Source organism: Capra hircus, chromosome 23, assembly GCF_001704415.2.
Source record: "Capra hircus breed San Clemente chromosome 23, ASM170441v1, whole genome shotgun sequence".
Taxonomy (NCBI): Eukaryota; Metazoa; Chordata; class Mammalia; order Artiodactyla; family Bovidae; genus Capra; species Capra hircus.
In genome coordinates, this window is record NC_030830.1 from 32930337 (window position 1) to 32956655 (window position 26319).

General features: G+C 51.7%; 2 protein-coding genes across 3 annotated transcripts in view; one reads left to right on the top strand and one right to left on the bottom strand.

The window, feature by feature from the left end:
• The window catches only part of LOC102175815, a 19353-nt gene extending 10380 nt beyond the window's left edge, over positions 1 to 8973 (bottom strand). The window contains exon 1 of the mRNA XM_018039051.1: positions 8706 to 8973. Within this exon, the coding sequence (XP_017894540.1) occupies positions 8706 to 8945 (240 nt within the window). The 5' untranslated portion in view covers positions 8946 to 8973. The remainder of the gene's footprint in view (positions 1 to 8705) is intronic.
• C23H6orf132 (chromosome 23 C6orf132 homolog) overlaps positions 8879 to 26319 on the top strand; it is a 35340-nt gene continuing 17899 nt past the window's right edge. For both annotated transcript variants that reach the window (XM_018039049.1, XM_018039050.1), the window contains exons 1-2: positions 8879 to 9033; positions 19736 to 19842. In XM_018039049.1, coding sequence (XP_017894538.1) covers positions 8898 to 9033; positions 19736 to 19842 — 243 coding nt within the window. In that variant the 5' untranslated portion in view covers positions 8879 to 8897. The remainder of the gene's footprint in view (positions 9034 to 19735; positions 19843 to 26319) is intronic.

The following is a 26319-nucleotide window of genomic DNA, read 5'->3' on the forward strand; positions in this document are numbered from 1 at the left end:
TGGGAAACTACACCTGAGTGTTGGAGCGCACCATGTGACTTTACAGGGCTTGCCAGGTGACTCAGTGGTAAAGAATCCGCCTGCCAATACAGGGGCCACAGGAAAAGCAGTTTTGATCCCTGGGTCAAGAAGACCCCCTGGAGCAGGGCATGGAACCCACTGCAGTATTTTTGTCGGGATAATCCTGTGGACAGAGGAGACTGGTGGGCTACAGTCTATGGAGTCGCAGAATCGTATATGACCAGGGGACTGAGCGTGAGCATCCCACTTTACAGATGGAGAGACTGAGGCTCAGGAAGCCTGGATGGTCTCACAGGAGGTTCAGTTCAGTTCAGTCACTCAGTTGTGTCTGACTCTGTGACCCCATGAATCGCAGCACGCCAGCCCTCCCTGTCCATCACCAATTCCTGGGGTTTACTCAGACTCACGTCCATCGAGTCGGTAATGCCATCCAGCCATCTCATCCTCTGTCGTCTCCTTCTCCTCCTGCCTCCAATCCCTGCCAGCATTAGGGTCTTTTCCAATGAGTCAACTCTTTGCATGAGGTGGCCAAAGTATTGGAGTTTCAGATTCAGCATCAGTCCTTCCAATGAACACCCAGGACTGATCTCCTTTAGGATGGACTGGCTGGATCTCCTTGCAGTCCAAGGGACTCTCAAGAGTCTTCTCCAACACCACAGTTCAAAAGCATCCATTCTTTGGCACTAAGCTTTCTTTACAGTCCAACTCTCACATCCACACATGACTACTGGAAAAACCATAGCCTTAACTAGATGGACCTTTGTTAGCAAAGCAATGTCTCTGCTTTTCAATATGCTCTCTAGGTTGGTCATAACAGGAGGTTAGTGGCACTGAGACCCACATCTCCATGCTGGCCCCCATCCAGTGTTCTTTTTTTAAAAAAAGGAAAAATACATTCCATGCTAAACTATGTTCTTTGGGACTTCTCTGGTGGTTCAGTGGTTTAAAAAAATCTGCCTTCCAATGCAGATTCGATCCCTGGTTGGGAAACTAAGATCCCACATGCCGTGGGGCATCTAACTAAGCTCATGTACCCCAACTAGGGCACCTGTGAGCCACAACTAGAGAAAGCTCTCTCACCGTAACAAAGAACCTGCGTGGCCAATATTAAAAGATAAATAGTGTTCTTTATTATTTGTAGAATTTTAAGTTAAGACAAATGATCTACCAACAAAGGACATTACTGAAAAGTAAAAGCCCCACCTGTCATCCTAGCACTCCCCACCTGCTCGCTGCCCCAACTACCCCCACACTCCCAGTCAGCTCCACAGTCTTGGTCCCTGCGAACCCCTGGCTGTTCATTCACAAATACACCTTATCTACCTATAGTCACAATCTACATGAGATTTGGGTTTTTGTTTTTGTACTAAATAATCTCTCTTTTTTTAACATACACACATGATTTCAGATGGTAGGATGTGTTTTACAATGGAATATTTTTGCCTGGCTTTTGAACCTAACCTTGTAAACACCTACCCCGCCCTGTCTCCTAGGCCCCCATGGAATTTTCCTTCTTGAGGTTCTTTGTTGAATGGGTACTGCTCTCGTGCAGCCTCTCAAGGCCTCTGTTCTGTCTGTTCTGTTCAGCATGTCCATGCCCAAAGTCAAGGCAGGGAACTGGGGTGAGAGCATGCAGGTACTAAGTACCCACCATGAGTCAGACTCTGCTGGGTATTTTAACTCTCTATCTCATTGAATCTCATAACCACCTACATTAATAGCCCCTGTTTTACAGATGAACAAACTGAGGCTCAGAGAGGCGGTATCTCAGCCAAGGTCACACCCTTTCTAAACAACAGAGTCAGGATTCAAACCTATTCCCCAGCAAGGATCTTTCCCATCCTGCCATGGTCCCACCCACAGAGCCCACGGTTACCAAGGGAAATGCGTCCCTTCCCAGTACCCTCAAACACACCACTTCCCACTCAGGGCTGGATCTTGGATCTTCATACTCTCAGGCACCAGGTACTGACCTTGACCACCTTCTCAGGATTTAGGAGTCCACGTTAGCCAGGCTTCCTCTTAGCCTGACCACATTTCCTGGCACCTGCCCAGCCCAGAGGAAGGCTGGGGTTGGGAGAGGGGGTGGGTGGAGACTGAAGCCCACTCCACCCTGCAGGCTGAAGGGAACAGTGTCAGGAGCTGGTCTGGTAGAAGGCATCTCCAGCCTGGAGCAGTGGTGGGACGAGGTGATCCACAGCTCAGTGGATATGGGAATTGGCATGATGGGAGTTTTGACTTTTGCCCTTGCAGAGCTCACCACAGAGACCTGGGGTGGGGATAACTCTTGGTGTCTCTCAGCCTGCCCTTCCTGCACTCAGAGTGCACTCCCCCAGCCAGGTGCATTTGGCTTTGTTGGAGGGGAGACCACCACTTTGACAAAGGCCCGGCTGGGTCTCTGGGGAGACTGCACCTACCGGGCCCCCATCCCACCCCACATTCTAGAACTGGCCAGGAAAGTCGGCTCTTGGAGGTGACTAAGTAACTGCCAAGCCAAGATTTAATTACAGGATTGGGCTTTTGGCTGTTTGGAGGGGAGCTTGTTATTTGGCTGTTTCTTTTCCTGGGGGACCAGGTGTGAGATGTCATCATTAGATGGAGTGGGGCTACAACAGGGGGCTAAGCTGGACAGAGAATCAAGCCCCGAGCCTGCCCCAGGGAACCCAGCCTCTAAAGTTGTCAGAAACGGGCCCCCACCTCTCCACGCACCAACATGGAAAAGGAATCTGGGTAAAAAGGGGGGGTAGGGGGCAGGGAGAGCCCTGCTGTCTACTCTACAGCCTCAAGCCCTTCTGGGTGTTCATGCGTCACCCTGGTTCCCCCCTTTCCTCCACCCCCAACCAAGGCTAACCCCTAAGGCAAAGGGACCAGAAGGGGAAGAAATGAGCAAACACTTGAGGAGTGGCCCCTGGGTGCCAGGCCCTGTGCCGGCACTTCACATCTGTTATCTTATTTAATCTTCCTAATGACCCTCAGAGAGGGTACTGTTATTACTCCCATGTTACAGATGAGGAAGCAAGCTCAGAGTTGTTTTTATCTCCCTATATGCAAGCTGTTTACCATGCCCTTCCCTTCTTCCTAAGAAGTGTCCCACAAACTAACAACTTATTCATTTTCTATCCCCAGCACATGTGTCCAAATCCCCTCCTGCTTATGTCAATTAACCAAATGATTAAGCAATTAACTGATCAATTACACAGCCTCCCATAGTCCCTCAGCCTACTCTTTCTCCTTCTCCTGGTCTTTCATCCAGCTGCTAAAGATCCTTACAAACAGCTGTTACCACCAGTTACCCTTGCCTGCTCCATCACCTGGTAACCACCAACTCTAAGCCTGAACTTCTCAAACTATAACATGCTCCTGACTTACCTGGGAGTCTTGTTATATAACTTACTCATTTTGCAGTACAGCAGAAACTAACAACATTTTAAATCAACTATACTGCAATAGAATTTTTAAAAAAATTCTACCCAGCAGATCTTCTGCTGGGTACCTTAATGCAACAGCTCACTGAATCTCATAATAATTTTAAATTAACATCTAATTTTACAGATGAGCAAGCGGACATCTCGAGAGGTTGCTCAACATCTGGAGTGGAGCCAGAGATCCTATATTTCTAGTAAAATCCCAGGTGATGCAGAGGCTGGTTTGTGGTGGGTCCATTTGTTGTTGTTCAGTTACTAAGTCATGTCTGACTCTTTTGTGATCCCATGGACTGTAGCCTGCCTGGCCCCTCTGTCCGTGGGATGTCCCAGGCAAGAATACTGGAGTGGGTTGCCATTTCCTTCTCCAGGGGATCTTTCCAACCCAGGGATCAAACCTGGGTCTCCCGATTTGCGGGCAGATTCTTTACCACTGAGCTACCAGGGAAGCCCCATGGTGCTTCTAAACTAAACTCTCCTGCCGAGTTATTTTTTATTTTTTAACAGCAAATATATTTCCCACGGTTTGAAAATTAGAAAGTGTAAAACAGCATTCAGTGAGAATTCTCCCTCCCGCTCTCTTTGCCCTATTCCCACCACGTCCCCCTAGTAACCACTTTTATTAGTTTCTTAGGTTATCTTTCCTTAGTGTCTTTGTGCCAATACAAGCAAATAAGATTATACATAGTAAAAGTGAAGTCCGCTCAGTCGTGTCCGACTCTTTGTGACCCCATGGATGGTAGCCTACCAGGCTCTGCCGTCCATGGGATTTTCCCGGCAAGAGTACTGGAGTGGGTTGCCATTTCCTTCTCCTGGGGATCTTCCCAACCCAGGGATGGAACTCGGGTCTCCTGCACTGCAGACAGACGCTTTGTCGTCTGAGCTACCTATCCTGCCCCAAATGGTAACACACACACACACACACACACACACACGTACACATGGTTTTGTCAACAGTTTATCAGTTTATCTGGTAGAAAACTGGACACAGTCGGCTGACTCACTCATTTTTAGAGTTGCATGATTATTCCATTGTGTGATTATGCCATCATTTATTTAACCAGTCATCTTTAACTGGACAATCTGGGTTGTTTCTGCCTTTTTAAGCCCGCCACACCCTGGCTGACCTTGCTGTGACCTCTCTTCCATCTCCCAGTTCCTAGTTCCACCACCCTGAGCCCTTGCAGAGGTCTTCGCCCTTCCTGCCTGCCCTCCTCAGATCCTCCAGCCCACCCTGTTTTCTCCTACTCTGAATCTCTGTTAATCCCATTGTTAGTCTCCCCCTGTTCACTTACCTCCCCACCCTTCACCTCTCCACGTGTCTCTCACTGTCTCCCCAAATAGACTAAAGCCACTTGAACTCAGGAACCATGTCTCTGATTTCTCTGGATCCTTCATAGTCCAGAGCTGGGCACACAGATGTTCTCAACATTATTTATAGGTGGTCCAGTGGCTAAGACTCCAAGCTCCCAATGCAGGGGGCTCAGGTTCAATCCCTGGTCAGGGAACGAGATTCACATGCCACAACTAAGACCCGCTGCAGCCAAATAAATAAATACTTAAAAACAAGAATATTATTTATATGGTGGAAGTTGCGTATGAATGGAATTGCTGGATGGTGACTCTCCTGGGGATGGTTCAGGGTGTAAGAGCCTAGGAGCTACCCAAGGCGGGAGGTCTCCAAGAAGGAAGCCCCTATCTCGTGCCTGAGTATCTGGAGCACTTGACTGGGTTGTGATGACGTCCAGGGCAGGATGCGGTATCAGGAGTCCCCTTGCGCCCTTCCCGAGTGGCCAGTGGGAGGAGCCATGATGCAGAGGTGGGGGTGGAGGGGTGGATCCTGTGGGTATGTGTGGATGCCCCTCCAGTCTCTGTCAACATCCTTGTCATCCTTCAGAGGCCAGCTCAAGCCTCAGTTCTTCCAAGAAGCCTTCCTGGACCTCACGCTATTCTCCCCTCCTCTGAATTCCTGCTGTGTATGGATCACTGGCAGCAGTCCCTGTTCTGTACTTAAGTCATCGTGGTCTGCCACCTTGAATCATGTGAACCCAGTTCCCTGATGAGACCTCAAGACCCTGCAAGGTAGAAATAAGACTTCTATAACTATCTTCTAGCTCCAGTTACCTCAAACCTTCAGCACGGCAACAGGCAACTGGGAAGCCTCCACAAATACTCTGAACAGGAACTGGCTCCTGCAGTGCCCTGGGAGTGGGTGGGGTAGGACAAGGTTGACCACAGACATGTCACCAATCAAAAACATTTGGGGAACACTGTCTTTAAAGATGCTCTGTCCCCCAATTTGTTCCTCAATCCCTCCTCTCTTGGTGGGAAAACGATGACTGAGGGCCCCTCTCATTCTGTCCCTTGACACTGGAGTGGACTTTTCAAAAATGCCACTGTCGTGAAAAACAAAAGCCAGAGGATTTGCCCTAAATTACGAGATTAAACAAATATGACCAGCAAATGCAATGGGTGAGTCTTTAAAAAAAAAAATTATTTGGCTGTGCCAGGTCTTAGTTGCCGCATGAGGGATCTTCGTTTCGAAATGTAGGACATTTTAGTTCTGGCACGCAAACTCTTAGTTGCGGCTTGTGGAATTAAGTTCCCTGAACAGGAATTGAACCTGGGCCCCCGTGCACTGGGAGCAGGAAGTCTTAGCCAGTGGACCACCAGGGAAGTCCCACAGTGTGTGAATCCTGATTGAATTGCAGGTTGGAAAAAAAATAAAAAACTAAAATGACACCTTGGGGGATAATTGGGAAATTTTTAGTGGGGAGTATACTTTAGATATTCATAGTGTATCGATTGATGTTAAATTTCTGGTGTGTGATAACTGCATTGTGGTCATTACGGAGAATGTCCTTAATCTTAGGCAATGGATACTGAAGTAGTGGTCAGGGTGGGGAGATGTGCCATACCCACACCTATGAACCGTCAGCAAAATGAAAATGAAGTGTGTGTGTGCACGCAGGTGGTCATTTTACTGTTTCAGTGTTTTCAAAATGAAAATTTGGAGGGGAAAGGTTTGTGGTAAAAGAGGGGCGCCATTCCAACTGTCTGGGAGAAATAGGAGGGGAAATGCAGCTGGGGGTTCTGATGGGGTAGCTCAGGGGAAGCACTTCGACTCTGTGACTCGAATACCACCATCCCCCCACACACACACTAGCCTTCCACCCATGGTCCCCTGAAAGCATTCAAATCTAACTTCCCCACCCCACCCCCATGGCCTAACTCTCTGAATCTTCCACACAGTGTCTCAGATTCTCATCTGATGGGACCTCCCCTGATGGAAGGCCACCCCCTGGCTGAGCTAGAATAGCGTCTTAAGGTGCACCTGAAGCATCTTAAAGATGCACAGCTCGACTCCCTGGAGAATGAACTGAACCTCCGTGGGCTTGACCCACCAGAAGTTTTTAAAAATTACATTCACTTAGAGGGTGAAGGAGAAGGCGATGGCACCTCACTCCAGTACTCTTGCCTGGAAAATCCCATGGACAGAGGAGCCTGGTGGGCTGCAGTCCATAGGGTCGCAAAGAGTCTGACACAACTAAGCGACTTCCCTTTCACTTTTTACTTTCATGCATTGGAGAAGGAAATGGCAACCCACTCCAGTGTTCTTGCCTGGAGAATCCCAGGGACGGGGGAGCCTGGTGGGCTGCCGTCTATGGGGTCACACAGAGTCGGACACAACTGAAGCGACTTAGCAGCAGCAGCAGCATCAAAGAATGAAAGGGAACCCTTGGACACTGTTGGTGGGAATGCAAACTGGTGAAGCCACTATGGAAAACAGTATGGAGGTTCTCAAAAAAATAAAAATAGAACTACTATGTGATGCAGCAATATCACTCTTAGGTATATATCTGAAAAAAAAAATGAAAAAAATAGTTTCAAAGATATACGTACCCCAGTGTTCACAAAAGCATTATTTACAATAGGCAAGACACAGAGACAGCCTAGTCTATCAACTGATAAATGGATAAAGAAGATACTTTATTTATAAGTATACATAGAAGTATATATACATTATACACACAATGGAATACTTTTGTTGTTGTTTAGTTGCTTAGTTGTGTCTGACTCTTGTGTGACCCCATGGACTGTCGCCCATCAAACTTCTCTGTCCATGGGATTTTTCCAGGCAAGAATACTGAAGTGAGTTGCCATTTCCTTCTCTAGGGGATTTTCCCTGACCCAGGGATTGAACTTGTGTCTCCTGCATCATAGGCAAATTCTTCACCACTGAGCCACCACTCAGCCATAAAAAGAATGAAAACTTACTGTTTGCCACAACATAGAAGGACCTAGAGAGTATTATGCTTATAAAGTCAGACAGAAAGCAAACACTAAATGTTTTCACTTGCGGAATCTAAAAAATAAAGCGAATGAATGTAAGAAAACAGAAACAGACCCACAGACACAGAGAACAAAACTGTTAATAGTTGGGGGGGGGGGGTTGGATAGTGGAGAAGGAAGGAGGGAAGGACAAAATAGGAGTAGAGAATTAAGAGGCACAAACTGCTGTGGATAAAATAAGCTGCAGGACCTACGGTACAGCACAGGGAATATAGCCTATATTTTATGATAATTTTAAATGGTATATAATCTATTAAAATATTAAATCACTATGTTGTACACCTGAAAATAATACAATGTTGTGATTCAACTGTATTTCAATTAATATTCACAACTTCACAGAAAAAATAAAGAATTTGATGTTAAAAAAAAAAGCGCACCAAGATTTAGCCATCCTGCATTCTCTTTGGAGCTTGTCAACGAGGATATTTTCCACCCTAGTCATCAGATTGGAACACTAGTTTATTGCTTTTATTTATCGCTTTTCCCTTTTTTTCCTATGGGCATTTCCTTACAGGCATGGATGATTCCCGCCCACTCTTCCAGGGCCTCTGGGAGCCATCTGCTGCGCGCTGAGGCCAGCAGCCGCCCCAGTGCTGGACGCACGAGTTGTTTCCCAAGTTCTGGACTGTCCTGGTCGCGAACCGCCTTGGAAGCGGGGACCCGGCCCGCCCCCTCCCTCCCTCGGGGGAGGGGGCGGAGGAGGAGGCCCGGGAGGCGGCCGCGGGGAGGGGGTGGGTCGTCCGCGCGCTGGGCGTGGGCTGGGCGAGGTTCCCCGGCCCACCGGGACCCGCCAACAATGGCCGGTTGTGGAAGGAGGCGGCAGGAATGCAGCCGGGGGAGTCGGGCGGCGGGGCGGCGGCGGCGGCGGCCGGGGGGCGGGGCCGGGGCGCAGGGGCAGCCTCTTACCTGTCCAGGTAGCTCGCATTTCTCGGAGAGCGGCGGCGCCCCCAGCACCTGTCGCCCGGTGCGCGGGCCGGGAGGACGGCGCGCGGCATGGCCTGGTAGAGGCCCCCGGGGAGACGGTGTGGAGTCCAGTCCGGAGCAGGGCAGGCGAGGGAGGGACGGTCCTCCCCCAGCGCCCGCGCGGCCGGCGGCAGCATGAAAAAGAACCCGGGCACTTTCAGCAAACTCTTCGGCAAGAAACATGCCAACCCGCCCGCCACCTCCCTCTACGCCACGAACCCCCCCTGGATCTTCACCCAGGAGGCCCCGGAGGAGGGGACCCGGGGCTTCGGTGAGTGCGCCCGGGAGCGGGAGCGCGCGGGGGCCTGCGCGTGGTCCCCCACCCCAAGGGCGGCGCTCTGCCCGGGCTCTGGGTGATCCGCGGCCGCGAGGGCGGGAGACGCGCCAGCGCGGAGGGGAAGCAACGCGTTTGAACCTGTGCGCTGGCCCGGCAGGAGCCTTCGGCAAAGGGAGGTCTCTGGGAAAAGGAAGGAGGGGCCCCTCCCCACCGCAAGGTCAGAGATCTTTGATGGGGAGGCCGCATCTGATCCTTGTCCCTCTCCCGAGGTGTTTGTTTTCCCTCCTCCGAGGAAGTTATGTTTGCTTTATTGTTGCCAGAAAGGCTTCCCGGGGTTTGCGAAACCCTCCCTCACCCTTCCCCCAGCAGTTCTGTTGAGTCTGAAGCCTTGCCTGAATCTGAGGACTTGGGGATGGTCCCTTCAACCCCTACTCTTTCCGCTTCCTCCGTTCCCCCTCTCCCAGTTCCCAGCCGGCCTCGCCTGGCCTGGCGTTGCAGGCAGTGAAGGAGCTGCTATCTGGGTGCCCACACACCCGCCTCTACCCGAAGGAGGCCCAGAGCCACTGCTGCCAGCAGGATAGCAGGCTGTGCCAGTCACCCAGTCTCTTTCTGGGATCACAGGCCCTTGGCAGGTCAACGACGGGTGCCTATGAACGAAGCCTCCCTTGACTGCCAGCCGCCCTTGGCCCCTGAATCAGGTTGATGTGTCTGCAGGTATTTGAAAACATCATACCTGCCCTGCCTTTGGGCTCTGCCTGTGGGTCATCTGATCACTGCATCTTTCTGCAATTTGTACCTTCTATAACTGAGAGAGAATCTAGTCGGGTGAGGCCAGGAATTCACTTCTTGTGTCTGATCTGAGGTTCTGGGCCCAAGGAGGGTCACCCATCACTGCTTTAGCTCACCTGCCTTCATTGTCACCCCATTACCTTCACTGACCTTTATGGCCACAGTGTGGGGAACCCCAGAGGATGTCACAGCCTCAGCCCCTGCTCTTGGATTCAGTTTAGCCCCCAGCTTTATCAGGAGCAGGACACAAGACACCCGGACAGGAGAGGGCAAATGAGACATCGCCTCTCTCTGACCCAAGGATCTCCGGCTGTGGTGAACAGAGATGACCAAATGCCGTTTAGCCCTTTCTGAGCCTTTGCTATAAAAGAGTAAGTGCGAAAGGAACAGAGAGGTGACCTCTGATTGGAACTAGCATGTGAGCTGAGAGAGAAGGGCACCCAGCATTTCCAGAGCAAACAGCAGGAGCAAAGGTAGGAGGGCCAGGGCAGTTTGGAGGCAGGGCTTAGGAACTTAGCAAACACATGTGTCCTGCCAAGTACAACTCTGTAAGGTCTAAACACCTCTCCTCACCTGAATCCCAAACATTTATTGACCCCGTCTTAGGTGCAAGGTACCATTCGAAAGTCCTCCTGTTGTTGACTTGTTTAATCCTCATCTAGCCTGTGAGGTAGGGACTGTTATTCCTGTTTGACAGGTAGGGAAAAGGAGGCACAGAGAGGTTAAGTAACATGCCCAAGAGCACACCGTTTTAAATGATCGAGCCAGGATTTTCTCTTTTTTTCTGTTTTTTAATGTTTATTTATGGCTGTGCTAGGTATTCATTGCTGCACAGGCTTGGGGCAAGTGGGGACTACTCTCTAGTTGGCGGTCGAGGGCTTCTTACTGTGGTGGCTTCTCTTGTTGCTGAGCATGGCTCTAAGGCATGTGGGGTTTGCTAGTTTCAGCTCCCAGGCTCTAGAGCACAGGCTCAGTAGTTTTGGTGCACGGGTTTAGTTGTTCTGTGCATGTAGGATCTTCCCAGATCAGGGATTGGATCACCACTGAGCCAGGGAAGCCAGAGCCAGGATTTTCTTAAGTGTACAGTTCACGGATTTTTTCTTTTTTTTTTTTCGTAGACTTATCAAGCTGTGTAATTGTCAGCACAATTCAGTTTTAAAACATTTTCATTGCCCCCAAATTTCCCTCATGGGGCAGAGCCAATATTTGAACCCAGGTTGTGGGGCTCCAGAGACCACACTCCAGCTTGCAGAGGTGACTTTGTCCAAGGTATGAATGAATGAAAGTCACTCAGTCGTGTCGGACTTACTGGGACCCCATGGACTGTAGCCCACCAGATTTCTCCTGGAACTCTCCAGGCAAGACTACTGGAGTGGGTAGCCATTTCCTTCTCCATGGGGCCTTCCTGACCCAGGGGTCGAACCCTGGGTCTCCTGCATTGCAGGCGGATTTTTTACCATCTGAGCCACCAGGGAAGCCTCGAAAGTGGAAGGTAATCAAGGGGGAATTTGGATGGAGAGGCATCTGCCTGAGAACACCTCCCCCCACACTCCTTCCCCAAGGGGAATGCCTTCCTTGCACACCTCTACATTTTTGCTTTACATACTTCTCTACATTTTTGCCATAGGTAAATTCCCCAACATTTTTCCTACACCGAACAGACTTCTGGTGGGGTCAGTAAAGAGATGTGGGCATGGTGCCCAGTCACTTCTGGCCAGCTGCTGCCTCCACCAGCAGGGCTTGGAGCCCAGGGAGCCTCCCGTTCCCTAGGGCACAACTGGGTCTCCAGCTGACTCAGCCTGCCTGTGCCACGTGGAGAGGTGGGAAGCAACGCGCAGCCAGCAGAATGGCTCTCCAGTGTTTCCAGGGTATTTCCCGGGCCCCAGTGGGTGTAGCAGAAGTCTTCCTGCTAAGCAGGACATGTGTTGGAGTTGGGGACAGGAAGGACTAATGGTGAGGATTCTCAGATGTGATGAAGACCTCAGACCTATTTTGGAGTCCGCCTCTGTCAATAATTGGGGGCCTAGCCACTCTCTGGGCCTCAGTATTTTTTGTTTCTGTTAAGTGGGTCTAGCAGTCTGGTATCCAGGCTCCTTACAGAATGAGTGCTTAAATTTTGTATATGGCAGTGCTTTAAAGAGCATCGAAAGGAAAGACACTAAAACAAGGATTGGCAAATTAAGGCCCATGGCCTGTTTTTGTAAATAAAGTTTTATTAGAACATGACCAGTCACGCCCATCATTTGCATGTCTCTGTGGTTACCTTCATGCTACTAAGGGCAGAATTGAGTGACTGCAGCAGAGACAGTGTGGCTCACAAAGCCAGAGATATTTACTAGCTGGCCCTTTACAGAACAAATCTGTCAACTCCTGCCTGGTTTATTATTATCAGGGCATGTCTAGCTCTGAGCGCTTCCTGCTTCAGTTCTTCCTCCTAACATTGCTGTAGACCAGAGGAAACTGATCTGTGAAGCGGTCTCAAAGGGGTTGAGATTAGAGTTTCATAGGGTCCCTGAGTCTGTGACGTTCCCTGAGATGCTGGCAGTATCCATACGCTTGGAGAACAGCCAGTAGGATTCAGGGGGAAGAAAATCAATGGGGAGTATGTAAGGGAATTAAGGAGTACGCACTTGCTGTTTGGCTACAGTCATGTAAAAATCTGTTTGCACAAGGGTAGGCTGGGTGCAGCAGGTAAAATGCAAACAGTCATGTGAGTGTGGTGATGGGTAAATTTTTCCTTACAGGATTTCCCTGGTATTTATCCAGTAACTATTAAAGCGCTTCACTTAATGCAATTGCATTCCTAATGAAGCCTAGGCCTCCCCACTGGGCCCATCCAAGGGTCTTAAAAGGCCACACAATTGTTTTTTAAAGTACGTGAGAAAACAGAGATGTGGATCTTTCTAAATCTCATGATAAGGGACTTGCTGCAGCCGGAGACCAGACTGCCAGTGGCTCTGGACTCCTCCCTTGGCTCTTGGATTAGTTGAGCCAAGCTTCCTTATCTACTGTCACTCCACCCCTCCCCACCAATAGGACGCCCTGCTTGCTGGGGGCCCTTCCTCCAAAATGTAAGTCACCTTCCTCACAGCCACCTAGGATGCTTATTTAAGAGGCAGATTCCTGGGGGCCCCACCTGAGGTATAGGAAGTCAGAATCTCTGGGCTAAGACCCAGGTTCTGGACTTTTCACCAACTCCCAGGTGATTTTTAAAAAATTAATTAATTTATTTGGCTGTGTGAGATCTTTAGTTGTGGCATATGAACTCTTCCTTGCAGCATGTGGGATCTAGCTCCCTGACTGAAGGGACTGAAGCCAGGCCCCCTGCATTGGGAGCACAGAGTCTTAGCCACTGGACTGCCAGGGAAGTCCCCTGGGTGATTCTTTTGTATGGGAAAATTTGAGAATCTTCTCCAGGTAGAGCTGCCGTGCTCTCCCTCACTGAGGACTTCCTGCAATTCTACATAAATATATAGGGCCTATCCCAGTTCCTTATCCACGAGAACCCCTGGGCGTTCTCCCTAAGGTGGCTGCAGGTTCTACTAGTCCTGCTCCTGGGGACCGCGTGTCTCAGGCCAGGCTAACGGGTAAGAAAACCATGAACTCCAGGCACTGAGCACATATTTCTGGCCCGGGACAGGCTGGCACCAGCCTCCCGAAAGGAAAGCTGACCTGTGCGTGGCAGGGGTGTGAAGGAGATTTCTGTTTACTCGTGTCCCCTGGAGGTGTGCTGTGGTTTGCTGGCAGCTCAGTACACACACACACACACACACACACACCATCTCTGATGTCCCATTATATAAACTCCTCTTGTTCCTGTAGTTCAACTTAGAAAGCCAGGCCCTTACTTGACCACTGCAGGCTACAGGGTGCCCCTTCTCTCCCAGCCAATAAATTAATGATAATAATACCATCCTCATCATTATTATTTTTCCCCCTCATGCTCAGTCATGTCCGGCTCTTTTTCGACCTCATGGATTGTAGCCCACCAGGCTCTTCTGTCCATGGGATTCTCCAGGCAAGAATACTGGAGTAGGTTGCCATTTTTTCTCCAGGGGAGCTTCCTGACCCACGGATTGAACCCATGTCTCTTGAGTCTCCTGCATTAGCAAACGCTGATCTACTCAAAGAAGCACCATGCTAAAAGCTGTTTTCTCAATTGAGGAAACACTCAGAGGCTCAGTCAGTCTGACTCCAGGCAGCTCAAAAATTAGTGCATCCAGCCGCCCGGGACCTTGTTAAGATCAGATTCTGATGCACTTCAGACACTTTTTCAGGTGAGGTTCACCAGGGCTGTAGGCCACACTTTGGGGAGCATGTCCTAGCCTGGAAGTGGCGGGGTTGTTGGGGGGTGCCTGTTTGCTACGCTCCTCCTCCCCCAGTCCCCAACCCTGAGGCTCCGTCCCCCAGTGGTCCCCCCTCCCCTATTCTGTGGCTCTCCCAGCCCAGCCCAGCTCCACCTCCGGCGTCCCCTCTGTCCTTGGACAAAGGCTTCTCCCTGGCACCCTGGGTCAGACGGGCTGAGACTTGCTGGGACAGACCAGCCTTTTCAGGTTCCTGTCATGTGGCCCTGTTAATTAGCAAGGAAGGGCCTCATCAGCCGTTTGTGGGTTACATTCACATGGGGCCCCCTAGCTTCGTCCCTGAAAGGCTGGGGCTCCAGCCAAGTGACAAGGATCAGATGCCCTACCTCGGTGGGGTGGAGGTTGGGGCCTGTTTCGGGGTTCTGGGTTACTCTGGTCAAGGTAACAAACTCTCCCAACTAGAAACCCCACCCTTTTTAAGCACCTGGAATTTTTTATTAAAAAACATAATATTTGTTTATTTATTCTTGGCTGTGCTGGGTCTTCATTGCTGACTTTTCTCTAGTTGCAGTGCACGGGTTTCTCATTGCGCTGGCTTCTCTTGTTCTGGAGCACAGACTCTAGGCCACGCAGGCTTCAGTAGCTGTAGTATGAGGGCTCAGTAGTTGTGGCTGCCTGGCTCTAGAGCACAGGCTTAGTTGCTCCACGGCATATGGGATCTTCCTGGATCAGGGATCGAACCCCTGTCCCCTGCATCTGCAGGCAGAGAAGCCCAAGCACCTGCGATCTGATGACACCCGTGGCCAGTGCTCGTGGGGTCATGTGGGGGCTCCTGGCAGTTTGGGACCCCGCACTGTCACCCCAGCCTTCCTCTCAGCTCTGCTAGCTTTTTTCTTTTCCTTGATTTTGGGAGGCTTCTCCCTAAAGGATCCCCATTTGGCGATGGGGAAACCCAGCCTGAGCGAGTGCTCAGAGTCCTCAAGTGCTACGTGGAGGAGCTGGGGCATGACCTCAGATCTGATTCCCGGATGCATTTATCTCCTCCAGGCCTCACCAACTCTTCAAGCTCACTGGAGACTGAGCAAAGGGATGTTGAATGCCTGCGTTAATTCCCTGCTGTGCTGGCTGTAGCCAGAGGGAATTGGATTCTAGAGTCGGGTTGCCTGGACTTGAATCCTGGCCTCTTTTCCTCACTAGCTGTGGGACCGTGGGCCGGGGACTTAACCTCTCTGAGCCTCAGTTTCCTCCTCTGGCAAATGAGGATAGTAAAAGTGCCTCCCACACGGGTGTATGAAGAGGGATGTAAAGAGAGCTTAGAATGGTCCTAGCTCATAATACTGCATATCAGGTATCACACAGTTACATTAAAAAAAATTATTATTTTATTTGGCTGTGCCAGGACTTAGTTGCAGCACACTCTTAGTTGTGGCATATGGGATCTAGTTTCCAGACCAGGGATCGAACGCGGGCCCCCTGCATTGGGTGCCTGGAGTGTTGGCCACTGGGCCACCAGGCAAGTCCCAGACAGTTACATTTTTATCATTCATTTCCTCTCTAGTTTGGACCTATCTAGGATTTGAGAAAGGAGCTAAACAACTGTTCTGGACTTCAGCCTCCAAGGAGACCCATGGGCAGCTTTGGGGCTGGGGCAGTAAGAGCATTTTGTCAGGCTTTCAACCCTGAGCTCTGTGAGGAAAGAAGGCCCAGTGAGAGGTTCCTCCTTGGGGAGAAGCAGAAAGGAAGGGCTGGGAGTGAGGCAGCCATGGATACCCAGTCTTCAGCTCCCCCAGAGCTGGCGGTTCCCCCTCCACATAACACACACACAAGCACATGCACACCCTGCTCCAAACCGAGAAAACTAGGTCAGCCTATTTGGGGAGAGGCAGTAAGCCACATGGCATGTGTAGGGCACCCCCTTATTTGTGCCTGGAGCCCAACACTTCAAGGGGCACTCCATTTGGGCCCTGGCACCACTGCTGCTCTGAGACTTTAGGCCAGCCCCCCCGCCCCCCACCAGCCATTCTGGGCCTCAGTCTCCCCATCAGCACAGAGGGCAGCCCCAAGGGTCCAGACTCTAGAGTTCTCCCTGACAAAGGAGCAAAGGGCCACCCACCTCCTGGTGGCTCTGCCCCATTGGGTAGAGTCATCCAGCCTCCTCTCTGTCACCTGCTTTATCTCCTGACTTGATCTCCCTCAAGAGGCCCTCCTTTATCTCCTCTATTGAGGAGGGGGCTTCCCAGAAAGTTATTCTAGTGTCCCTGACACTGATCCCAGCAGAGTTCATTTACTTCTGCAGGAAAATCCCCAAAGTTTGATTCTGTTGTCTTTCTCTTTATTTTGGACCTTGACCCTGAGGCTGAGAAAGCCCCAGCCCTGACCTTGAACTCTCAGGCATCCCAGCTTATGGCAGCGGTCACACTTTCCCCACTTGCTGGTATGACTTGACCAGCTGGGAACTGTGCCCGGGTATGAGGGGAAACTGTGTCAGGTTCTAGACACACCTCTTTTTCTTTTCTTTTTTCCCCCTTGAAATAACATACATTTAATATCTCATAGTTCTGTAGATCAGAAGTCTGATCTCACTGGGCTAAAATTAAAATGTCAGCAACACTTTGTTCTTTTCTGGAGGTTCTAGGAGAGAATGTTTTCTCTCCTTTTCCACCTTCTGCCTGCACTCCCTGGCTCACGGCCCCTTCCATCTTCAGCGCTGGCGACGGCCAGCCGAGTCTTTCACACATCACACCACTGTGCCTCTGCTTCCCTCCTCATATTCCCTTCCCCGAATCCCAGCCACACCTCTTAGAACTGGGAAAGCAACTTGTATTTCCAAGAGGCGCTCCCGTGGAAGGGAGCCACCTGGGCCTTCCACGCCTGTCTCTACCAGAGCTGCTCCCTTTCCACAGGTATTCTAGAGAACAATCATATTCTTAGAAAGGGTTCCCCAGTTCAAAATAACCACAAACCAACCAAGACAACAGTGCCTCAGAAGATGGGCTGAGTCATGGAATCTGTGGGCTTCCCAGGTGGCTCAGAGGTAAAGAATCCTGCTGCCAATGCTGGAGACGCAAGAGATGCAGGTTCGATTCCTGGGCTGCGAAGATCCCCTGGAGGAGGAAATGGCAACCCACTTCAGCATTCTTGGACAGAGGAGTGCATGATATTGAAAACAGTCAGACGCAACTGAGTGGCTGAGCCTGCATGAAAGGTGCTTAGAAGCGTGCCTGACCCATTACAAATGTCCAATAAATTCCACCTGGCATTTTATTATTACTGCTATTATAGTGACCAGCTTGCCAGGCTGCTTGCTTCTAAAACTCCTGTGCTTAGTCGCTCAGTCATGTCTGACTCTTTGCGACCCCATGGACTGTAGCCCGCCAAGCTCCTCTGTCCATGGGGATTCTCCAGGCAAGAATACTAGAGTGGGTTGATATGCCCTCCTCCAGGGGATCTTCCCAACCCAGGACTGAACCCAGGTCTCCCTCATTGCAAGCGGATTCTTCACTGTTTGGGTCACCAAGGAAGCCCCAAAATACTGGAGTGGCTAGCCTCTCCCTTCTCCAGGGGATCTTCCCGACCCAGGAATTGAACCAGGGTCTTCTGCATCACAGGTAGATTCTTTACCAGCTGAGCTACCAGGGAACCCCTAAAACTCCTTGGTACACAATAATAGTAACTATTAATATTGTGGTAACTCAGCTGCTGAGAGGATGCTCCCTTGACCCCAACACCGGTACAGATTTAAATGAAATAGTGAGAGGGAGGGGAGCATGCCTGGGTTAGTCCCCACCCTACCCCCTGTCCTAATAAGGGGCCAGGCAGCGATGGACCTGGCTGCCAGGTCAGATCTATGTCCTTGGTTTCGAAACAGCCCTGTCTAGAGAATGTCCCAGGAAACCCTGGTGTCAACACGCTGGTGAGACATTAGAGCCAATGAGAACTGGGTGGGCTTTAGCGTTAGCGGTTGGAGATGTGGTTATCTCTACTTTTCTTGTTTCTGATTGGGCCAAATCTACACTCTTACCACCTCCTTCTCCCTCCCTACCCACCCCATGGCATCTTGGTCTCCAGGCCCAGGCGTGGAGCCTGGCAGCCACACTGGGAAATCGGGTTTGCCCAGAGTGTATGGGACAGGGCAGTACTGGGAACTGGAATTTCCAGGGACAAGGGGAAAGCTTGCCATGTTGGTCCCTCAGAAAGGTGGAGAATCTGGAATGTGCCAGCCAACTCTCTGGCTAGTAGGGCAACACCAAAGGTTTCTGGGTCCCATTTCTAGGGTGCCTCCTGGAGCCTCCATGTCATATTCAAGGCCCTCTATGTCAGATCTGTAAACTGTTGCAATTTCTTCCTAAAGTCACGTACAAGAGGAAAAGTAATCACTGTTCATCCAATGTTTCAGTTAGTAGGATACTAGTTCATTGGAATTTTGACTTTTCTCCTCTGTTCTCTCTGGCTAAAGAGGAAGTCCCCCACGTCCCATGAATGGAGAAAGTCCTCCTTGCTCTTGGCCCATGTAGTAGGAGGTCCGCAGTGACTCCTGCCTCTCGGAGGTGACAGTGTGAGTCTGGGGCAGGATGGGAAAGTCCCATCAATGTGTGCTAAGAGTCATGAGGGCGATTGGTTGAGAAAATGTGACTAGCGTCTCACTCCCTCCCACTCCTGTAGAAACAACCCAGAGCACAAGGCCAGCAACTAGAGGAAGAGAAATGTTCTGTATCATCTTTCTACAGGGGACAGAACCACATTTGCTGGGCCCATCATTGCTCCCATTGTACAGATGGGAAAAGTGAGATCCAGACTGGTTATATGACATGGCAAGTCCATGGCAGAGCTGGGATCTGTATTAAATCAGGTGGACCCTACTGTCCTATTCTTTCTGCTCTGCCCTCAAGGGCACCTCAAATGGAGCCGTGACCCCCAATGACTGATGGTTTGGGGGCTAAAGAAATCTTGGGTTAAGGACTTCCCTGGTGGTCCAGTGGCTAAGACTCTGCACTCCCAATGCAGGGGGCCTCAGTTCAGTTCCTGGTCAGGGAACTAGATCCCACATGCTGCAACTAAAGATCCCACGTGCTGCAACTAAGACCTGGCACAGCCAAATAAAGAATAAACAAATGAAAGAGATCTCAGGTTAGCAGAGTCCAGAAGGTGGGTGCTGAGCCACTGGGTGGCCTCATCTGCTCTACTAGTTTCAGATTAGAAATTCAAACACTCGAGAGAAAACAACTTGTTTTCTTCCCTCTTCTCAGAGATAAGCGTTAGCTGAGGCCTTGGCCAAGCTCTCAGCGCCCCCAAAGGAGGGTCTTGTGGGAGTGAAGGCTCAGATCCTGCAGTGGGTGGATCAGGAGACAGATGGCAGCTGGGGGCCGAAAGCCCCAGGAGACCCCGAGAAACCACCCCTGGAGTCCCTCGCAGTGCTGTTTCCGGTGGCCCCATCAGCGCACGTCCACCTGTAGGATCTTGTCACGAAGAGGCGCCTGGCAGAGCCAAGCAGGGGCCACCAAGGGGCTTGGTTTTCCTCACTGGGAACTGCAGAGCAGACTAAACTCAGTCGTCCCCCATGCTCTTGATCCCCAGTCATGGTCTCCCCGTCTTGTCTCCTCTAGATGGGATCTATTATGGAGACAACCGGTTTGACACTGTGAGCGAGTCAGGAACCGCCACGCTGAAAGCTCGGCCCAGAGTCCGGCCCCTGCTCACCTTTCTTCCGCTGGTGAGTACGTTCTGCCCTGACGTCAGAGGGTCTGCTCTGGGCGGGCCACCTGGGCTGCCACAGAGAAGGTGGCCCCACCTGCCCTGGTCCAAGTGGTCATCAGCCTCACCCTCTGTCCATCCTCTTCCTTCCTGATGCCAACTGAGGGCGGCAACTGGGAGGAGGCATGGCTCACGACAGGAAGGCTGAGATTAGGGGTGTCAGCTCCTTTGAGTCGAAACCTAAGGAGGGGTTATGGGGAACATGGGTGCAGAAGCAATGCAGCGGTGGGTACATCCCGCTCAATGGGATTCCTATTCCACACTCACCAGGGGCTGCCTGCTTCATGCCAGGCCTTGCATAGAATGCTGGGATTCAGAAATGATTGACCCAGGATTGCTCAAGGAACCTTCTGCCCGGTATAGGGGATGAATCAGTAAAGAGACTGTTAATACGTAGACCAGAGCAGGAGCAGCCTACCTAGCCACAGGGGCTGGTCAAGGAAGGCTTCCTGGAAGAGGTGACACCTGATTGTCTCAAAGGTCAAATAGCAGTGACCCTTGGGAGAAAAGCGTGTGGACTGCTTTATTTGTGGGTCTGAAACTGCCAGAAACCAAACACTCCCTTCTGGAGCCTGTGATTGGGCTTTTGTTCTCTGACAAGGGAAAGAGACTCAAAACAACCTCTCCGTGACTGGTTCTAGCTACTGTGACGAGAGCTCTGGCTTTTCCAAGACAGCCTAGGCCTGTGCTGTCCAATAGAAATACAATGCAAGCCTCAGGTATAACTATCATTTCTAGTAGCAACGTGAATAAGAAATAGATAAAATTAGTCCAGAGATGATCATTTCAACATTTAACCAACGTAGAAGGTATGGCTGAGATGTTTTACACTCTTTCTTTCACACTAAGTCGTCAAAGTCTAGTGTGTCGCAGTTTGAGCACACATCCTGCTTCTGAGCAGTGGCATTTCAAGGGCTCAAGAGCCACTTGTGGTCAGTGGCTACCATATACAACAGCCCAGATTTAGACTTAAACAGTCAGCCTCATAAGTTCTAGGTTCATTACCATCTGTGAGACCTGGGTCCCGGTTGGGACAATACTGTCACTGGGGCCACAGCATCTCATACCTCCATGAGGCTCTGTTCTGCTTTAACTCACAAGGCACCAAATCGTGATCTGAGTTTTCAGGGGCCCGTTAGACCTCACAGCACCCGACACCTTGGTCCCCGCACCCACAAATTCTGCCCAGCACTGCCTGGCACAACCACCTCCCTCACACCATCGTCAATTTTTTTCTGGTTGTTCAACCTCGCCACAGACCTGAGATTCTAGATGGGAGAGACTGAGTCTTACATTCTCCTTGCTATGTCCCCAAGGCCTGTATGTGGAGGCCTGAGCATACAGATCGTTGGGCATACGGCTTTAATTTATTTTCTGCTTACAAAAGCAATTCACGGACATCATAGACAAATACGGAAAGTACAACACCACCAGTGAAAAGGTATAAAGCAAATGAGTCCACTCCTCACTGTTTCCAGAGATGCATAAAACTGTTTCCAGGGTTACCACACCCATATATGCAGATGAAACAGTTTTTTGATTGTCTGTCACTAGAGGTGAATTTGATTCTCTCCCTTCATCTACCGCATACTCAGAATTACAGCGGTGGGCACCCAGGACTGGCACACCCGTGCCCATTGTGGTTGATAAAATATTGAAATAAATGGCTGTTGCCCCTTGAATGGCTGTTGCTCTCTTAGCTCCTCTTTCAGGTCTGAACCAGCAAGTAAAGCGTTAATGAGGCATCACTGAGTTTGTTCTGATTGGTCAGCATCCTGTATCCCTGCCTCTACCCACCCACTCACTTTGGACCATTTGATTAACAGCACAGGTCCATCCTTTCTGCCCTCCCCCTTCTGGTTTGAGTCCTCTGGTTTGGATCTGATCTGGGCCAACCAGGGCCTGACTGGGAGTGCTGCACAGGGTTAGGGGCTGCTGGCTGGTACTGGCTTGGGAACAGTCCGTCAGGGCAAGCCTCAGACCCAGTCCCAGGGGATGGGGGCTTCTCCCCAGCAAACTCACACCCCCTCATTGGTGAGGATGAGGGAATGAACACGCCATGAATCCACAACTGAAAGGGACCTCGTGGGGTCCACACCAGCCTCCCTAGACACCGGCAGGAACTGAACCCGGAAAGGGAAGGTCATTCCGTACCTTCAGTGCCGACTGTGCAGCTGGCACGGTGCTAGCCAACAGCAGGGCCATGAGGTCGTGACTGACTTGTGGGGGGCCCTTCCTGTGTGTCAGGCACCATCCCAAGTGTTAGCATGTGTTAACTGAACTGATAGAGAAACTGAAGCCCAGGATGAGGAAGTAACTTGCTCAAGGACAGGCAGCTCATAAGTGGCAGAGCTGGGGTTTGTAGCCAGGCTCCAGGGTCCAAGTTCTATTGGGCCATCCTACCTGCCCTTCCACCCATGACCTTTTCCTTCTTCCCTCCCTACATCATCCTGCAGAACCACCTGCATCTCCCGTGTCTGCCTCTCTGAACTCCTGCCTGGCCTTTTGCGGATCACACACCCCTCTGAGACCATGCTGAGGCTGTGGGCCACATCCACATGATCTTGCTTACAATTCCAGCACAGGGTTCTCAGGCCCCAGAAGCCCACCTCTGATGCACCTCGAGATTAGGAGCCCTGAGCCTGACCGCTTGTGTCCCGGGGATGTGTTTTCCTCCTGACTCAGGTCCTAAGATACACAGCAGCCCCAGCATCTGGGTTACGGGGAACCCACTCCTCTGCCTTAGGCTCTGGACTGGGGCCTCTGCTTTCCTCTTGCCGGGGCAGAAGGCCGGGAGAATGAGAGGCAGGAGGACAGAACTGCAGGTTTACACGCAGACGCGCACATGCACACCCTGCCCCCGGCCCCCCCGAGCCAGGTTGAGTGGGGAGCTGGGCTGTGACACCGCCTCACAGCTGGGCCTCGCCCCTCCCTGTCTTGCCTTTCCACACTCAAGGGGCACCTCCCAAGCCTGACCCTGGGGCAGGGGAGGGGCCAGGCTTCAGTGCCCATGACAGGCCCATGCTCTTCTTTGAGTGCCATCCAGGCCGGGCCGTCTTCTGAGCACACAGTTGCTCTCACGACCCCTCAGGAGCCCCCCGTGGGACGGTGTGAGAGGGGAGGGCAAGATGAGGAGGGGACGGGCACAGCTGGGGCTTCTGCTTCCTTCCTAGACCTTCCTTGCTTATTGAGGTGAAAGTGCAAAGGATGGGGAAATATTTTGGCCTACTCCATACTTTCCCAGGCAGCTGGCCACCTAAGGCCAGTTACGGGAAGGACCCTGGGATCTCTCGGTGACTGGGACGGGCTCTGGATTGATCCTTGGGGGACCAGTCCCAGCTCTGCCTCTGGGCCACAGCCCTTCCTCTCCCGGGGCCTCTGGCTCCTCACCCATCAGTGGGGTTACATGGGATGGTCTGCTAGGGTCCCCTCAGCTGTGACTTTCTGTGTCCAAATAACTCACTAACAGAGGGGCAGGAGGTGGGGTCAGCTCTCTGGAGGCCCCCAGAGATGCCAGGCCCTCTGAAAAGGAAGCCCTTTAGCCACCAGGGCTTCCCCCACCCCACCCTGCCCCAACTTCCTGCTCTGAGAGCTCCAAGGAGCTGGATTAGCATGGCAAACTTCAAAACTGGAGGTGGGGGTGGGTGCAGACCTTGGTGAGCATCGGAATAAGAAAACTGAAGCCCAGGGAGGGGGGATGCATGCAACTCCCTCAGCTCCATGGAGGCAGAGACAGACCCCAAGCCCAGGTCTTCTCCTCCCAATTCCCATCTACACCACCATGGATGGGCCTGGGCTGAGTCTGGGAAGGGTCCTTTCTCCCCACTTCCTTCTCCCTCCAAGGGGACGCTCGGCCCAGAACTCAAGCCAGAGCCTGCCCCTAGCTTCTCAGAGCTGAGACGGTAGGATGGCTGGTGGTGGGAAGGGCAAACTTGTCTCTGGGGCTGCCTCTGGCCCTACCCCAGTCTGAACCCAACCATCTCCAGGGCAGTGCATGTGAGGAATTAAAAAAGAAACGCCAATGAGGCAAATATGGGGAAACTGGCCAGACAGGTCCCCCGGGGTGCCTTGGGCGGTGAGAGCTCCCTGGGTCACCCCACCCTCTGAGTCAGGCAGGGCTGGCAGGGCCTGGGGAGATGTCAGGCTGGGCTCCGGGCAGGAAGCCTGACTGTTTTGGGGCCCACCCTCTACTCCTCAGCAGAGATGCAGCCCAAGTCAGCCAGATTTCTCCTTTCCACTCTTCCTCTCCATCCGCCGGCTCTGGGAGCTGTCTCGGAAGCCAAGGCCCAGGCTCCCTTTGGGGTTGGTGCTCCTTTGGGTGAGCTGGGAAGGGCAGTCAGTCATGATTGGCTTTTGAGTGATTCTCTTGGCTGACATTAGCTGGCACGGCTCTTGGGTAGGGAGATCCGGGTGTTCCTGTGGGAGTGGGTGTTGGGAGCCTGCAGCCAGTGAACAGATGGAATACCCCTCTGTTCCCCGCCGAAGCCACCCACCTGGCTCTTCTTCCACAGAGAGGGCCTCAGCCTGAACCCCCAAAGCCCAACACACACCCTCATCCTAACCACATATGACCGCCCCTTGGCCACCCGATGGGGCTTCCCAGGTAGTGCTAGTGGTAAAGAACTCGCTTACCAACGTAGGAGACTTAAGAGACACGGGTTCTATATCCTTGGGTCGGGAAGATCCCCTGCAGGAAGAAATAGCCACCCACTCTAGTATTCTCGCCTGGAAAATCCTATGGACAAAAGAGCCTGGCAGGCTACAGTCCACAGGGTTGTAGAGTCGGACACAACTGAAGTGACTTAGCACACACACTTGGCCACCCTGTGGGTTCAGGGATGTGTGCCCCCCACTCAGGCTGCCTTCAGAAGGACTGATTGGGAAAGAAGCTCTAGAAAGTGAAAGTGTTATTTGCTTTAGTTGTGTCCAACTCCTTCTGACCCCGTGGACTGCAGCCGGCCAGGCTCCTCTGTCCATGGGGATTCTCTAGGCAAGAATACTGCAGTAAGTTGCCATTTCCTTCTGCAGGGGATCTTCCCAACCCAGGGATTGAAACTGAATCTCCTGCCTTGCAGTTCTTTACCACTGAGTCACCAAAAGAGGCCTAAGGGCCGTTTGAATGGAGGATTCTAGGGACCTTGGTGTCTGGAGCAAGGTCAGGAAGGGGGCAGGGTGGGCTCTTAGGGCTTGTCTCCTTGACCCCATGGACTCCTTGCCCTGCAGGGCAACAGAGCACAGCCCTCTACAGATGAGAGTCCAGGGCTGGGCCCTAGAGCTCAAGTCTAAGAGAGATCCTGGGGTGCGTGGGTCCAGAGTAAGACAGCATTATTGGTGGAATTCTCTGTTCCCCAGGAAGGAGGCATGAGCTTCAGCAGAGAGCAGGGGCTGGGGCAAGGAAGTCCTGGAGCTCTTTTTATGTTTAAAAAAATTTTTTTTCCTAAGGTTATTATTTTTCTTAACATGGACCATTTTTTTAAAAAGTCTTTATTGAATTTGTTACAGTATTGTTTCTGTTCTATTTTGGGGTTATGACAAGGCATGTGGGGTCTTAGCTCCCTGACTGAGGATCAAACCCACACCCCCCGCACTGGAAGGCGAAGTCTTGACCACTGGACCCCAGGAAAGTCCTGGAGCTCTTGATTTTAAATGCTCACTGGTTCCCAACTTCAGAGAAGCTGCTGTGTGGGTGAAACACTGCCGACCCTCACACTGCCCCCCAAAACCAGGAAATAACTAGCAGGGCTTCACCCAGCTGGGGACGTTGGGTGCCGGGAGGGGTTTCCTTGTGGCCCTCACTCCAGGGGCCCATCCCTCTGTTCCCCAGCCTACAGCAGCGTTCCCAACCATTCCCGGCTCTGACTGTGACTCAGGGTCACCTCCCTCACCGCCTGAGCTCTGCACCCCACCCTGAGGTGCCCCACCAGGCTCCTGGAGGAATCTGAGGAAGTTTGCATTCCACAGCGTGTCACTAAGGCTCTGAGCTGGCTCATACTCAAGGTCAACTGTGTGTAGCCCGTTGGCCCAACCCTTGTGACCCACCCTCGGGGTTGGCCTGCGTTCTGAGGAACCCCAGGTATGAGGATGTGTGTCCTGGCCCAGGGAGGGCAAGGGGACTGGGCTGGGCCCATTGGTGGGGTGAGGCTGTCCCCCAGATCCTTGGTGGTGCAGCAGGGGCCTAGTGGTGGGCTCTGACTCCCTATGACTTTAAGGGGGAGACAACCTCAGTCCTCAAATAGTGAATGCTTTCCTCCCCTCTTCTTTTCTGCTTTCTTTCCTCCTTCTCTTTAACTCTGAAATATTTGTGGTCAAAAGGGCAGTAGGGGATTCCCGGTGACCTGGCCCTGACTTCGGGGAAGTACCCATCTATCTCTTCAGGCTCAACCAGACAGACACATCCCAGGAGCCCCTCCCGGAGCAGAGTATCCATGGATTCGGG